At 59.1% G+C, this 12,912-nt stretch overlaps 1 protein-coding gene across 1 annotated transcript in view; it reads left to right on the plus strand.

The window, feature by feature from the left end:
• The window catches only part of UNC5A (unc-5 netrin receptor A), a 56,633-nt gene extending 43,732 nt beyond the window's left edge, over positions 1–12,901 (plus strand). The window contains exons 3-15 of the mRNA XM_066272288.1: positions 2,808–2,951; positions 3,199–3,302; positions 3,427–3,607; positions 4,817–4,981; positions 5,942–6,130; positions 6,236–6,538; positions 9,333–9,420; positions 9,665–9,833; positions 9,987–10,220; positions 10,346–10,495; positions 10,572–10,736; positions 11,363–11,541; positions 11,790–12,901. Of these exons, the coding sequence (XP_066128385.1) occupies positions 2,808–2,951; positions 3,199–3,302; positions 3,427–3,607; positions 4,817–4,981; positions 5,942–6,130; positions 6,236–6,538; positions 9,333–9,420; positions 9,665–9,833; positions 9,987–10,220; positions 10,346–10,495; positions 10,572–10,736; positions 11,363–11,541; positions 11,790–11,955 (2,237 nt within the window). The 3' untranslated portion in view covers positions 11,956–12,901. The remainder of the gene's footprint in view (positions 1–2,807; positions 2,952–3,198; positions 3,303–3,426; positions 3,608–4,816; positions 4,982–5,941; positions 6,131–6,235; positions 6,539–9,332; positions 9,421–9,664; positions 9,834–9,986; positions 10,221–10,345; positions 10,496–10,571; positions 10,737–11,362; positions 11,542–11,789) is intronic.
• Positions 12,902–12,912: the final 11 nt, after the last annotated feature.

Raw genomic sequence — 12,912 nt, forward strand, 5'->3', positions numbered from 1 at the left:
TAGATGTGATTGATGAGCAGGTGAGAACCTGGGCCCCAACCTTAGCCTCAGAGCTCACACCCCCAGCCAGGCCTCCCTACATGCTCCCTGCTCACACCCCACATATTCCTGAGCTGGCAGGGACCCCTCCACCTTCCCCACCGCTCCCCAAAGCTGGCCTCCACCCACAGTTCCCAGGCAGGTGCAGACACAGCCATGCCCAGAAACTGCTCCCAGGAGTCAGTCTGCTTGGTGACCTGCAGGCAAGAAGGCACAACCCTTCACCTCATGGACTGGTCAGGACAGCATCTGAGTCTCCTCCGGGTCTGCTGCCCTCCTGGAGCTTGTGGGTCAAGGGTGCTGCCTAGAGGTGGCATGTGGCAGACAAACTCGGCCCCCATTCGTAGCAGCAGGATGGAGGTGGCAGGACACAGTAGAAGGAGGCAGGAAGAAACAGGCGTGCTTAAAGTTAGTGCCGTTCTCCCAGGTTCACTTGCCTGGAGGTGTGTGAGCTCCCCCACCTCCATGGGGATGGAGTGGCCCATCCATAGGCCTGTCCACCTGGAGAGAGAAACTTCCTAGTTCAGAATGTTCTGGAGGTCTGCACCGCTGGGGTGTGTGCATGGCCTCTACTCAAATGCCTCAAGACTCAGTATGCTTGACAGCTGTGCTAGGAGAATCTGGGGGCCTGGTGTGTGAGCCAGAGAGACTGGTGAGGAAAGGTGTGGGCGGAGGTCAGGGGAGACACAGTAGAGAAATTAAGAGAGAAGCTGGCCCCACTGCTCAGCCGGGAGGCTGCTCCCGCAATGCGGCCCTAATTGAATTTCTCTGTTAACAATGGGAACACATTGCTGCCAGGCCTCTCTCCTGCCTTCTGATAAGCCAGTGACCCAGGGGAAATTGGGGTCAGAAGGAGGAGAAATTGGAAACAAACAGCCTTTTCTCAATCAAAGACGCTGGTTCTGGCGGAGGGCCAGGAAGCTAGAGAAAAGCTACTGTGCCCCTGTAAAGCCAGTGGCCAGGGCCACTATCAAAGCAGCCCGGCCCATGCAGGTTCGCATTGGATTCGGACAGTCTGTAAAGAAACAACGGAGCCAAGAACTGATGGACTGTCATCTTTAATTCTAGCTTGCACCTGGCGGGCAAGTAAAAAACACACACTGGGCTCCAAAACCCACTCACATTCAGTGCTCACAAAGCTACTGACTTATCCGAGTTTCCTAGAATCAAAGGTTTCTAGCTTACCAGACTTATTCACCTCTGTTCCCCATCTCCTTCCTTCTCCCTGCATAAACTGCACAAGCTGGCCTCTCACTCAGCACTCCGCCATCTTGGTTGCTTCTCCTGGCCACATGGCCTCTTTCTGCTCTCTGCTCTGCTCCCTCTGCTCTCTCATGCTAATCATCCCAGGAACCAAGAGAGGCAAACTCTCGTTCTGCCTCCATTTTATATTGTAGCTTCACAACCTCTAATCCAATATACAAAACAGGGAAGTCTCTAATACAAAGTCACTTCTCTGAGGCATGATTGGATTGTACCACTCCACATCAAAAAGGGTGGGAAAAGCTTAGTCTCAAAACCAAGCCCCAGGCTACAAGGATCCTGCCTGCCCACAGCCCACCCCCAACACACATTAATATCACCTGGGCAGCCTGACCTGTGGTGGCGCAGTGGATAAAGTGTTGACCTGGAAATGCTGAGGTTGCCGGTTCGAAACCCTGGGCTTGCCTGGTCAAGGCACATATGGGAGTTGATGCTTCCAGCTCCTCCCCACCTTCTCTCTCTCTCCTCTCTCTCCCCCTCTCTGTCTCTCTCTCTCCATTTCTCTCTCCTCTCTAAAAATGAATAAATAAAATTAAAAAAAAAAAGATTTAAAAAAAAAAAAAAAAGAGGTATTTGTAATATCACCTGGGCAACGGCCTCCACCGTGGGCAGCATTATCTTTTACAAAGTGAGCATAATACATTTTAACTGCCCAACAGCCCCCTCCTGGGTCCTCAGAAGGTCTAGGCCCTCTTCCCACCACCCCTCCCCATCCCAGAGGGGCAAAGGGCAGAGGCCTGAGTCCATTGTTGAGAGAGGTCCTCCAGCCCACCTAGTGCAGAGCAGGTCCCAACCCCCATCACAGGCCAGCCTCCCCCTGTGGGCCACCTCCTCACTCGCGCCAACATTTCTTCCTATGGCCTGGGTACCCCCAGCTCACCACGGGGTGACTACAGGGTGCCCCAACACGCTTTGGATTAAAACAGCCACAGGAGGAGGACCCATGGCAAGCCGCTGCTCCCTTAGCGCAGCTTCCTCATCCGCAGAGTGGGAGCAGTGCTGGCAAGGGAGTGTGGAGGGCTGAACAGAATAAGCAGCCTGGGGGAATTGCTTGCTAAACCTAGGGGTCTATTATCATACTAAGCAATGGCTGTAATTATGTTGTTAATAGCTGCTATTATGTTATCATTTGTCAGGACCCACCTGCTAACCCCCAGGGAGCTGAGTCAGGTCTTTCCTCAGCCTTCTGGACCCACAAAGCTCTCAGGGCTGGCCAGTCTGCCCCACTCCTTCTTGCTGGGGTCCTGGGAGGCTAGCCCCTGCTGCTGCAAGCCCTGTTAGGAACATTTCTATAAGTGACTCGAGAGAGACAGGCCCGGGATAATAAAGTATAAAGAATGGAAGTGCTAAGAACCTACTCCTGGCCTTCAGGAGATGTGAACTGAGCTCCCTCGGGTCCCCAGTTGCCTCCAGGCTGAGAGTCACCCAGTGTCTGCTCTCCTGGACAGGACTGGGGAGGCTCAGTGTTGCCCCCGGCCCTAGCTACCCACCCCTCCTGCCCCCAGGCCTGCCTGCCATGGAGGTCCGCATCAATGTCTCAAGACAGCAGGTGGAGAAGGTGTTTGGGCTGGAGGAGTACTGGTGCCAGTGTGTGGCCTGGAGCTCCTCAGGCACCACCAAGAGCCAGAAGGCCTACATTCGCATTGCCTGTGAGTCTGGGCCCCACCCTGGGGCAGGGGTGGGGGGCTCAAGGGTGTCACTGGGGGAGAGATCCTATCAGCCTCAGGTCCTGCCTTGATGGAAAGAAGTGCCTATGGACAGTGCCCAGAAACCCCTTGACCTTGGGCACTTGGCACACCCTCCTGCCCTGTGCCATGGCCCCACAGGGCCCGGGAGCAGAGCTGGCCAGGCTGCACCGTGGGGCACTCAGGTTGGAGGGCACTCTTGTTCTTCCAGATTTGCGCAAGAACTTTGAGCAGGAGCCGCTTGCCAAGGAGGTGTCCCTGGAGCAGGGTATCGTGTTGCCTTGCCGCCCACCGGAGGGCATCCCCCCAGCAGAGGTGAGGGGTCTCCCAGTCTCGGATCTTGCTTGCCCAGCCCATAGGCTGACCCACCAGGGGACACTCCCGCTCAGGGCAGAGCCAGCAGGGGCAGGCGGTGCAACAGTGTGGCTCCCTCCCCCAGGTGGAGTGGCTCCGGAATGAGGACGTGGTGGACCCGTCTGTGGACCCCAACGTGTACATCACGCGGGAGCACAGCCTGGTGGTGCGGCAGGCCCGCCTGGCCGACACCGCCAACTACACCTGTGTGGCCAAGAACATTGTCGCTCGCCGCCGCAGCGCCTCTGCTGCTGTCATCGTCTATGGTGGGCCCTGGTGCTGGCAGGGAGGGGGAGGGGGTGGCACTATGCAGGCCCTCTTCGGCGCCAGGGCCAGGTGAGCCAGGCTGTGGCCTGACTGGAAAGGCCACTGGGGAGCTGGGGAGCCAAGGGGCATGTCTGGGCAAAGGTGTGGGGCAGATCGGTGGTCATCTGTGGCCACACATTCACTTGGCTTACTTGTGAGCAAGGGGCATTGTGCAAACAGAGATGAGAGTTCAGAAGGAGACTAGGAAAGGTGACCGCGGTGGGCACTCCCAGGAGCAGGCAGAGGGAGGGGAGCGGGGTTTGCCCCTGAAAAGGCTAGAGTCTGAGCCAGAGGGTCCGGGAGCTACAGTTAGGGTTGGCTGTCCCTATTGCCCACAGCACCTGCTGACAGAAGGAAGGGGCTGTGGAGTGGTTGCTGCCCAGCCCCAGGGGGAGTTGGCATAGCATGGCCTCCCCTCCAGGGCTCCCCTTCCAGCCCTCCTGCCCCTGTTCCTGGGGCAGCATGTCTGAGGAAGCCCCCGCTCCCTGACCCCAGTCCTTCTCTGTCCGGCCAGTGAACGGTGGGTGGTCGACGTGGACCGAGTGGTCCATCTGCAGCGCCAGCTGTGGGCGCGGCTGGCAGAAACGGAGCCGAAGCTGCACCAACCCGGCGCCTCTCAACGGGGGTGCCTTCTGTGAGGGGCAGAATGTCCAGAAAACAGCCTGCGCCACCCTGTGCCCAGGTACCAGCGGCCGCTGCCTCCCACATCGCACCTCACCTCACCATCTTCGTGCCCTGGCTCCATCGCACCCACCAGCCTGCCCCCCATGGCTCCATCCCACCCGCCCTCACAGAGGGCCAGGCTCAGTCTGAGGCCAGGATGGGGTTCAGTGTGATGGAGGCAGGGTTAGTCCATGTCCGGCTCAGTCTTGGCAGAAGGTCTGATTCCCAGGGTCTGAGATACAGTCAGGACAGGTACAGTCATTGTGGGGCAAGGGCCAGACTCCGCCTGGGGCCCCCACACTATCCCAGGGCCAAGATGGCCCCTGGTAGAGCCATACAGGTAGGTGTCATTGTGCCTCCCATCATTAGCATGTGTCATCAGGCCAGCTGGACACCAGAGGGCATGCAGACTGCTGGGCCTGGGCCTGGCCTTATACCCGGAGCCTGAGCTGGCTCCCAGGCTGACAGCGCTGTGTCTTCTCCATCTGTGTCTGTCTCTTGTCTAGTGGATGGCAGCTGGAGCCCGTGGAGCAAGTGGTCAGCCTGTGGGCTTGACTGCACCTACTGGCGGAGCCGCGAGTGCTCTGACCCAGAACCCCGCAACGGAGGCGAGGAGTGCCGGGGCACGGACCTGGAGACCCGGAACTGCACCAGCGACCTCTGTGTGCACAGTGAGTCCTCTCCGCCTGAAAGTCCCGAGTTTGCCAGGACTGGCCCTGCCCAGCCTCAGGAAGGTGGTGGCTGAGGGGTTCAGTCTGCCACACGCTGTACCCCTCTCCAAAGCTCAGGACCCTCAGGGGCTTTCATTCATAAAACCCACACATGTGCCTCTGCATACCCCATACATCCCTCACCTCCCCTGGACTTGCATGCATTTGAGCCTTTGCTGTGTACATGCAGCCCGGTTTTAGTTCCCACCCTCCCCCACCTCCCATGCAGCTTCCCCTCCTCCTGTCCCCCAAGTGCACATGCAAGTCCTTTGGGGACACTAGGTTGTGAAGCCTGTTAATTACAAGGCCATAACTAATAATTAAAGATCTCTGTTGGATTTTTTTCTCTAGAACACACCCTCCCCCATTCTTTCAATTAAAAACCTAATTATCTGTGTCAATTCCTTTCTGATGGACATTTCTTCCATTATGCAAAACCCTTCTAAAATCAATACAGCTTCCTCCAGGCAGTCAATCAGCTCTACCCAGCCCTGCCCCAGGCCTGGAGCAGCAGACAGGGAGAGGAGCCCTGGCAGGGACCTGCCAGGAACCTGATTGGCAGGCCCACCAGGAAGTATACCCCCTGCTTGAGGACCCCCCCCCCACAGAGCTCCCCAAAGCCCCTGTTGCCCCAGGCCCCAGAAGAGCAGGGCTAGTCTAGCAGCCCCATGCTAGGCCCTCTGGGGAAGTGTGCCTTCCCCGTTTTCCAGGAGCAGCAGCCTCAGCCTGAATCGGGCCTGTGAGGAATGTGATTTGCTCAGAATAACACAGCAAGATGGTGGCAGATGCAGGGCTGGGGTCCATGCACGCTGACTCCTGGCTCCCTGCACCAGACTGGCTACCCTGATGGTGCTGAGACCCCTGACCTCTCCTTCCCCACCCCCCATACCTGCCCCTCCAAGGCTGTGCTCTCTCCCGCAGCTGCTTCTGGGCCTGAGGACGTGGCCCTCTACGTGGGCCTCATTGCCGTGGCCGTGTGCCTCCTCCTGCTGCTGCTTGTCCTCATCCTCGTCTATTGCCGCAAGAAGGAGGGGCTAGACTCGGACGTGGCAGACTCCTCCATCCTCACTTCAGGCTTCCAGCCTGTTAGCATCAAACCCAGCAAAGCAGGTGTGGTGCCCCTGCCCCTAGCACTGTTTCCCTGGGCCCCATGCCCGGGGCCCTCTGAGGGGGCCACTCCCAATGTCACTCTCTGACTCTGTCTCTATTCTGTAGACAGTCCCCATCTGCTCACCATCCAGCCAGACCTCAGCACCACCACCACCACCTACCAGGGCAGCCTGTGTCCCCGGCAGGATGGGCGCAGCCCCAAGTTCCAGCTCACCAACGGGCACCTGCTCAGCCCACTGAGTGGTGGCCGCCACACGCTGCACCACAGCTCGCCCACATCCGAGGCCGAGGATTTTGTCTCCCGCCTGTCCGCACAGAACTACTTCCGCTCCCTGCCACGCGGCACCAGCAACATGGCCTACGGGACCTTCAACTTCCTTGGGGGCCGGCTGATGATCCCTCACACAGGTGGGAGGGGCCCCAAAGTGCCCTGGGGAGCTCTGAGAGGCAAGACTGGCCCCTGTGTCCCTCCTGGAGAAGGATAAGGACATCCCCGATGTTCTTCCTGTGTTGCTCAGCCTCACCCCAAATTCTGAGCCAGGCTGGCGTAGAGAGGCAATAGAGTGGGGAGACGATCCAGTCATGGCTGGTCGTGGGGCTGGCACTGAGGTCATAGCCAGAGCTGTCTCCCTTTCATGGCCTGGGGCACAGGACTGTTCCTTTATGCACACAGCCAGCCAGCCTGCCTGTGCCAAGATGGGAGGGCCCAGGCCCTGAGGTGGGGCAGCAGAGAATTAACCTCACAGAAACTCCTCTGACAGGGTCCCTGAGACACCTTGAAAGAGTTTGCGGACCTTTTCTGTGGTCAACTTTTGAAGAAGCCCCGTAGCCCTGTTGTGACTGGTCACTGCCCCCAGCCTGAAGCTCTCCCTGGCCTCAGCTTGGATGAGCCCACATAGGCCTGTGTCCTGGCCCCTCTCCGCTGCTCTGGTGTCTGCTCCCTAAACGGAGGTGTTCGTCAGAGCTCCCACCAGTCCTCTCCTGCTCCACGGCTTTAATCGCCATGTCTCTGCAGGTCACCCCCACTCCCAGTTCCCAGCTGCAGTTCTCCTGGGCGACAGAACCAGACACCCAGCTGCCTCCCGGCAGCTCCATCTGGATGTCTCACAGAGCCTCTAGTTCCCTGTACCTAAAGCAGCACCATCTCCCACCCTCCCCCACAATCTCCTGCTTCCTGGCTTTCCCTACCTCAGGGATATCGCAGTCGAGTCAGAAACTTGATCTGCTCTTCTTCACTTGCCCCCTCACCTCTACACCAGCCTCAGTCACCCATCCATTGTCAGTCCTCAGATGCTTCTGCATCCCTCTACTTGTCTTCCCTATGGCCTGACCACAACCCCTGCCTGTCACATGGGTCCCAGTGATGCCACACTTCATCATGTCCTTGTCCTGCTTGAACCCTTTCCAGGGCTCCCCAATACCCCCTGCAAAGCCCATGTGACAAGGCCACAATGGCCCACTCCCTGCTGGCCAGCTGTGGTGGCCTCTTCCCTCCTGCACGGGCAACCATAGTGGGCTCCCAGCAGCTCACGCACACTGTGCCGCCCTCTGCACACACGAGTCCCTCTCCCCCACCTGCTGGGCCATGTCTGGTCTGTGCCTTCCCCTCTCTGTGCCTCATGTCCCTGCCATAGGGATGAGGTGAGATGGTCCATGCCAAGCTCTTAGGGAAGGGCAGGCACACATGGGTGTTCAGTGACCACCACGGGGTACTCTCCCCAGTACCCAGGACTCTCGGCTGGCATCCACTTGTTCTCCCCGTGGGCCAGGTACTTGGGAACAGGGCCCATGGCTTTCTCTCATCTTTCTGAGTACCTGTACTTGGTGTGAGCATTCACTGAGGGAGAATGCAGGTGTGTTCATGCTCAGACCTCTGGGACTGTCCCCAACACTGGGAGCCAGTACCAGGAGGCAGCGCAGGCTGGTGAGGGAGCAGTAGCTGTGAATACTCCACTGGTTTCCCACTCCTGGGCTTCAGTTCCTGGAAAGTGGTGACATTCCAGCTGGCCCACCAGCCACCCACTCTGGAGAGCATGTATGTGCTTCCAGACTGGTGGGACAGAGTAACAATTTCCCCCTCCTAATACAGGGGCTGCCTGTCCTAAAAGGGCTGGAAGGTGGGCCGGACCATCCCTCGCCACATCCCCAGAGTGACTCCCCAGCCTCTGGGCTCCCTGTCCTGGCCCCCAGCCTGTCCCCTGGAGCCACTCTTCCCTCGGCAGCATTTTGTGATGCAGCCCTGCAAGGCGCTGGGGGCTGACAGGAATCAGCCAGACAGGAAGACACATGACAGTGGCTCCCAGTCCAGGGAGGGCTACCCAGTGCACAAGGTTGTTCAAGGCCCTGGTCCCACCTGGACGGGGTCCCTGCCAAGTGAGGAGCAAAGTCATGCATGGTGGCAAAAAGCCACTACCCCATAGGTCAGTGGTCCCCAAGTCCCGGGCCGCGGACCGGTACCAGTCCATGGGCCATTTGGTACCAGTCCACAGAGAAAGAATAAATAACCTATATTATTTCCGTTTCATTTATATTTAAGTCTGAATGATGTTTTATTTTTTAAAAAATGACCAGATTCCCTCTGTTACATTCATCTAAGACTCATTCTTAATGATTGTCTCGTAAGTTCGACAATTATATTTAAAAATACCAGTTTTTATGTCGGTCGCATAATTTTATTTTGTGCATTTATTTGTCCCACCGTAAAGGCCGGTCCGTGAAAATATTTTCTGACATTAAACGGTCTGTGGCCCAAAAAAAGGTTGGGGACCACTGCCGTAGGTGGCCGGAGCCGAGGGAGAAGGCACTGAGTCAGAGGCAGCTTGGGGCAGTAGTTCCAGAACAGCGAGTGTAGGGTACCGGCTGGGCTCTCAGTGCTGCAGGGAAGGCAGTCGGGCTGGAGGTGAAAGGCCTTACAGTTAAGCAGGTGATGGGGAGGCAGACACAGCATGCCCGGTACCTTTTGTTTGTGTTTTCAGTGTCTAGGCTAACTGGGCGTGCTTTCACAACCAGGCTCCATGGCCTCTCTCGGGGTCACTGATTCAGCTTCATGCTTATGTGGGTAGTTGGACAGTCCCTGTGGCACCTCTGTCTTCAGGACAGGCTGGCACCAATCAGTCTTCAAAGGGAGGCGTACACAGGGTACGGCCAAGGTGTTTGGGGGCTTTGCCGCCCTGGTAAACCCCGCACTCCCGCTCTGTCACAGGAATCAGCCTCCTCATCCCGCCGGATGCCATACCCCGTGGAAAGATCTACGAGATCTACCTCACGCTGCACAAGCCGGAGGACGTGAGGTGTGGGTGCGGCCTGTCTCTGGGGCTGGGTGGGTCCTGCCCCGTGCCTGCAATCACTGGAAAGTGCCCTGTCCAATCGCTGTTGGGCCCTGTCTGGTCTGGCCTGAGGGGCCTCGGGAAGAGCTGCCCCCGAGCTCAGCCCAGCTCTGCTCCTGACTGCGTGCTGCTGCCCTGCCCTGTCCTGCCTGGCTCCAGGGTGGTCCACTGATGCCTTTCCCTCCCCACCTGCATTTCCCCACTTGAGGTTGCCCCTAGCCGGCTGTCAGACCCTGCTGAGTCCCATCGTTAGCTGCGGGCCCCCCGGAGTCCTGCTCACCCGGCCTGTCATCCTTGCCATGGACCACTGTGGGGAGCCCAGTCCCGAGAGCTGGAGCCTGCGCCTCAAAAAGCAATCCTGCGAGGGCAGCTGGGAGGTGAGCCCCACCCGCCCACCCAGGGGAGCCAGCACAGGCCTCTAAGTGGAGCCCAGCTTCCCAGCTGGCCCATGGGCCAGGTCCCTGTCCCCAGTCTCTGGCCACCTCTCAGAGCTGCGCTCTTGTGAGTTGACCCATCAGGCCTGCCTGCAGGACGTGTTGCACCTGGGTGAGGAGGCACCCGCCCACCTCTACTACTGCCAGCTGGAGGCCGGCGCCTGCTATATCTTCACTGAGCAGCTGGGCCGCTTCGCCCTGGTGGGAGAGGCCCTCAGCGTGGCCGCTGCCAAGCGCCTCAAGCTGCTTCTGTTTGCCCCGGTGGCCTGCACCTCCCTGGAGTACAACATCCGAGTGTACTGCCTACACGACACCCGAGATGCACTCAAGGTACTGCGCACCCCCACGCGCCGCGGAGAGGCCATGTGCCTGGCACTGAGGGCTGAGTGCCCCGGCCCTTGGGGAGGGGGCCTTTCCCAGTGCCCACATTCAACTGACCACCTGGGGCGCTGCAGGAGGTAGTGCAGCTGGAGAAGCAGCTGGGAGGACAGCTGATCCAGGAGCCTCGTGTCCTGCACCTGAAGGACAGTTACCACAACCTGCGCCTGTCCATCCACGATATGCCCAGCTCCTTGTGGAAGAGCAAGCTCCTCGTCAGCTACCAGGTGAGGGCGCTCAAGGTGCCTACAGCCTGGCTCACCTGCCGCAAGCACACCTGACGCCCCTCTCCCCCCGCCCCAGGAGATTCCCTTTTATCACATCTGGAATGGCACGCAGCAGTACCTGCACTGCACCTTCACCTTGGAGCGTGTCAGCGCCAGCACCAGTGACCTGGCCTGCAAGGTGTGGGTGTGGCAGGTGGAGGGTGACGGGCAGAGCTTCAACATCAACTTCAACATCACCAAGGTGGGCAGGAGGGGCGTCAGTACCACTACAATGTGCGCCACACTCCCAGGCCTATCCTGATACCGCCTCCTAGAAACCAGGGACTGCTTGGCCTCTTCCTCCAAGTCCCTAGGGGCAGGGGCAGGTGCAAACAGACAGGTGCAGACAGGTGCAGCGGGACTTGGAAAGGGATTGAAGAGGATGTGGGAGCCCAGGAAGGAGAGGTGGGCAGCCTGGACCCCAGACCTCCCTGAGGAAGGACTTTGTACTGGTCCTCAAGGGATCCATGAGTTAGAGAGACAGCAGTGAGGGAGGGTCAGCATTTCTGGCAGCAGGCACTGAGTTCAAGGACACAGGCAGTTAGAGGAGCACGGTGAGTCCTGAGTGTTCAGCAGAAGCCAGGCAGGGGTGACTGGGGGAGAGCTGCGGGGAGGGAGGAGGAGGACGAGACCAGATGGCTCTACTGCTCACTGGCTGTGTGGCTTTGGGCAGGTCACCCCTGAGCCCCAGTGAGGGGTGCCCAGGAAGCACTGGTGCCTATGTGGTGCCATGCTTTGGGGTGGTTTGGGTGCTTCCCCAGCAGGAGGTTGCTGTGGGCCTGGGCTGGGGAAAGTTCTAACAGCATCTCTACCCCTTCGCACCCCCAGGACACAAGATTTACAGAGCTTCTGGCTCTGGAGAGTGAAGGGGGGGTCCCAGCCCTCGTGGGCCCCAGTGCCTTCAAGATCCCCTTCCTCATTCGGCAGAAGATCATTACCAGCCTGGACCCACCCTGCAGCCGGGGTGCTAACTGGCAGACTCTGGCCCAGAAACTCCACCTGGACAGGTGCATGGGAGATGGATGGGCAGGGGAGGGTTGCAAAGGCCACCAGCAGTCCAGCCTGGTAGGGTAGGAGGGGTGGGGTGGACAGGACACTCAGTGGGGCCTGTGACCTATCCACTAGCAGCCTAGGCATCCAATATGGTTGGCAGACAGGAGGTCCTGTGGTTGGGTGGGCTGGGGGCATGGCGGGGGCAGCAGCTTGGGCTGAAGCCAGGCCACTAATGGGCTCCCTCTTCCCCTCTCCTCTGCAGCCATCTCGGCTTCTTTGCCTCCAAGCCCAGTCCCACAGCCATGATCCTCAACCTGTGGGAGGCAAGACACTTCCCCAATGGCAATCTCAGCCAGCTGGCTGCAGCAGTGGCTGGACTGGGCCAGCCAGCCAGCAGCCTCTTCACAGTGTCGGAGGCTGAATGTTGAGGCCAGCCAGGCCCCCAACACCTACACTCTCACCAGCTTTGGGACCCACCAGGGACAGGCAGATGCCGGAAGGGGCCCCTCCACCACACCCAGGGGAGCTGCGTGGACAGGCTCCCTCCTGGTGGACACTGTCCTTTCACACTGGCCCTTCAGACCCTGCCCATGCTCCCGCCCCTCCATGGCCTGCCCGGCCAGGCTGGCACTGCCACCTGCCCCAAGGGCCCAGGTTGAACAGTGCCGAGAGCCAAACCAAGCCCAGCCCATCTGTGTGTGTGTGTGTGTGTGTGTATGTGTGCGGTGCTACCTCTCCTCCCGCCCCTGGCTGGGCCGCACACACGGCATGCGTGCACACACTGGGCTGGGTCATGGCCCCGGGGCTCCTGCCTGAGCTGGACCTTATGCAAACATTTCTGTGCCTGCCGGACAGGGGCCCGGCTCCAAGCCTGTGGGACTGAGGGCCACAGCCGGTGGGGGATGGCCCCTGGATTCAGGCACATGACCCCCAGATGGGTATGTGCCCATGCGTGTCTTGTGTGGCATCTCACCCGCATCCCCCCCACACACACATCTCATGCTGTACACCTGGAGGCCACTCACATCTCTCACTCCCGGTATCAGTCCACACCTGCCTCTCACATGCTGCCCTTCTCCCACCCACGCAGGGACACCCAATGGCTCCTCCCTGATCTTCCCCCTGCCCCTAGCCAAGAGGAGCCCTGCCCAACGGGGCGTGTGAATATGCAACGGCAGTCCCGGGCTGGACAATGGCGAGTGTGCGAGCCGTGGCGTGCCCACTCCTGGGGTCTGTCGTGTGAAGCTCGTGCCCTGACTCTGTCTTAAGTGCATTCATGCACTTACACTTGGCCTTATGTACACAGTCTTGCCCGGCCGCCGGGGCGCGTAGGGATTTTAGCAGACGTGAATGTAAATAAATTATATATATATATTGCTAACTCA

This window comes from Saccopteryx bilineata, chromosome 4 (assembly GCF_036850765.1).
Source record: "Saccopteryx bilineata isolate mSacBil1 chromosome 4, mSacBil1_pri_phased_curated, whole genome shotgun sequence".
NCBI classification, from domain to species: domain Eukaryota; kingdom Metazoa; phylum Chordata; class Mammalia; order Chiroptera; family Emballonuridae; genus Saccopteryx; species Saccopteryx bilineata.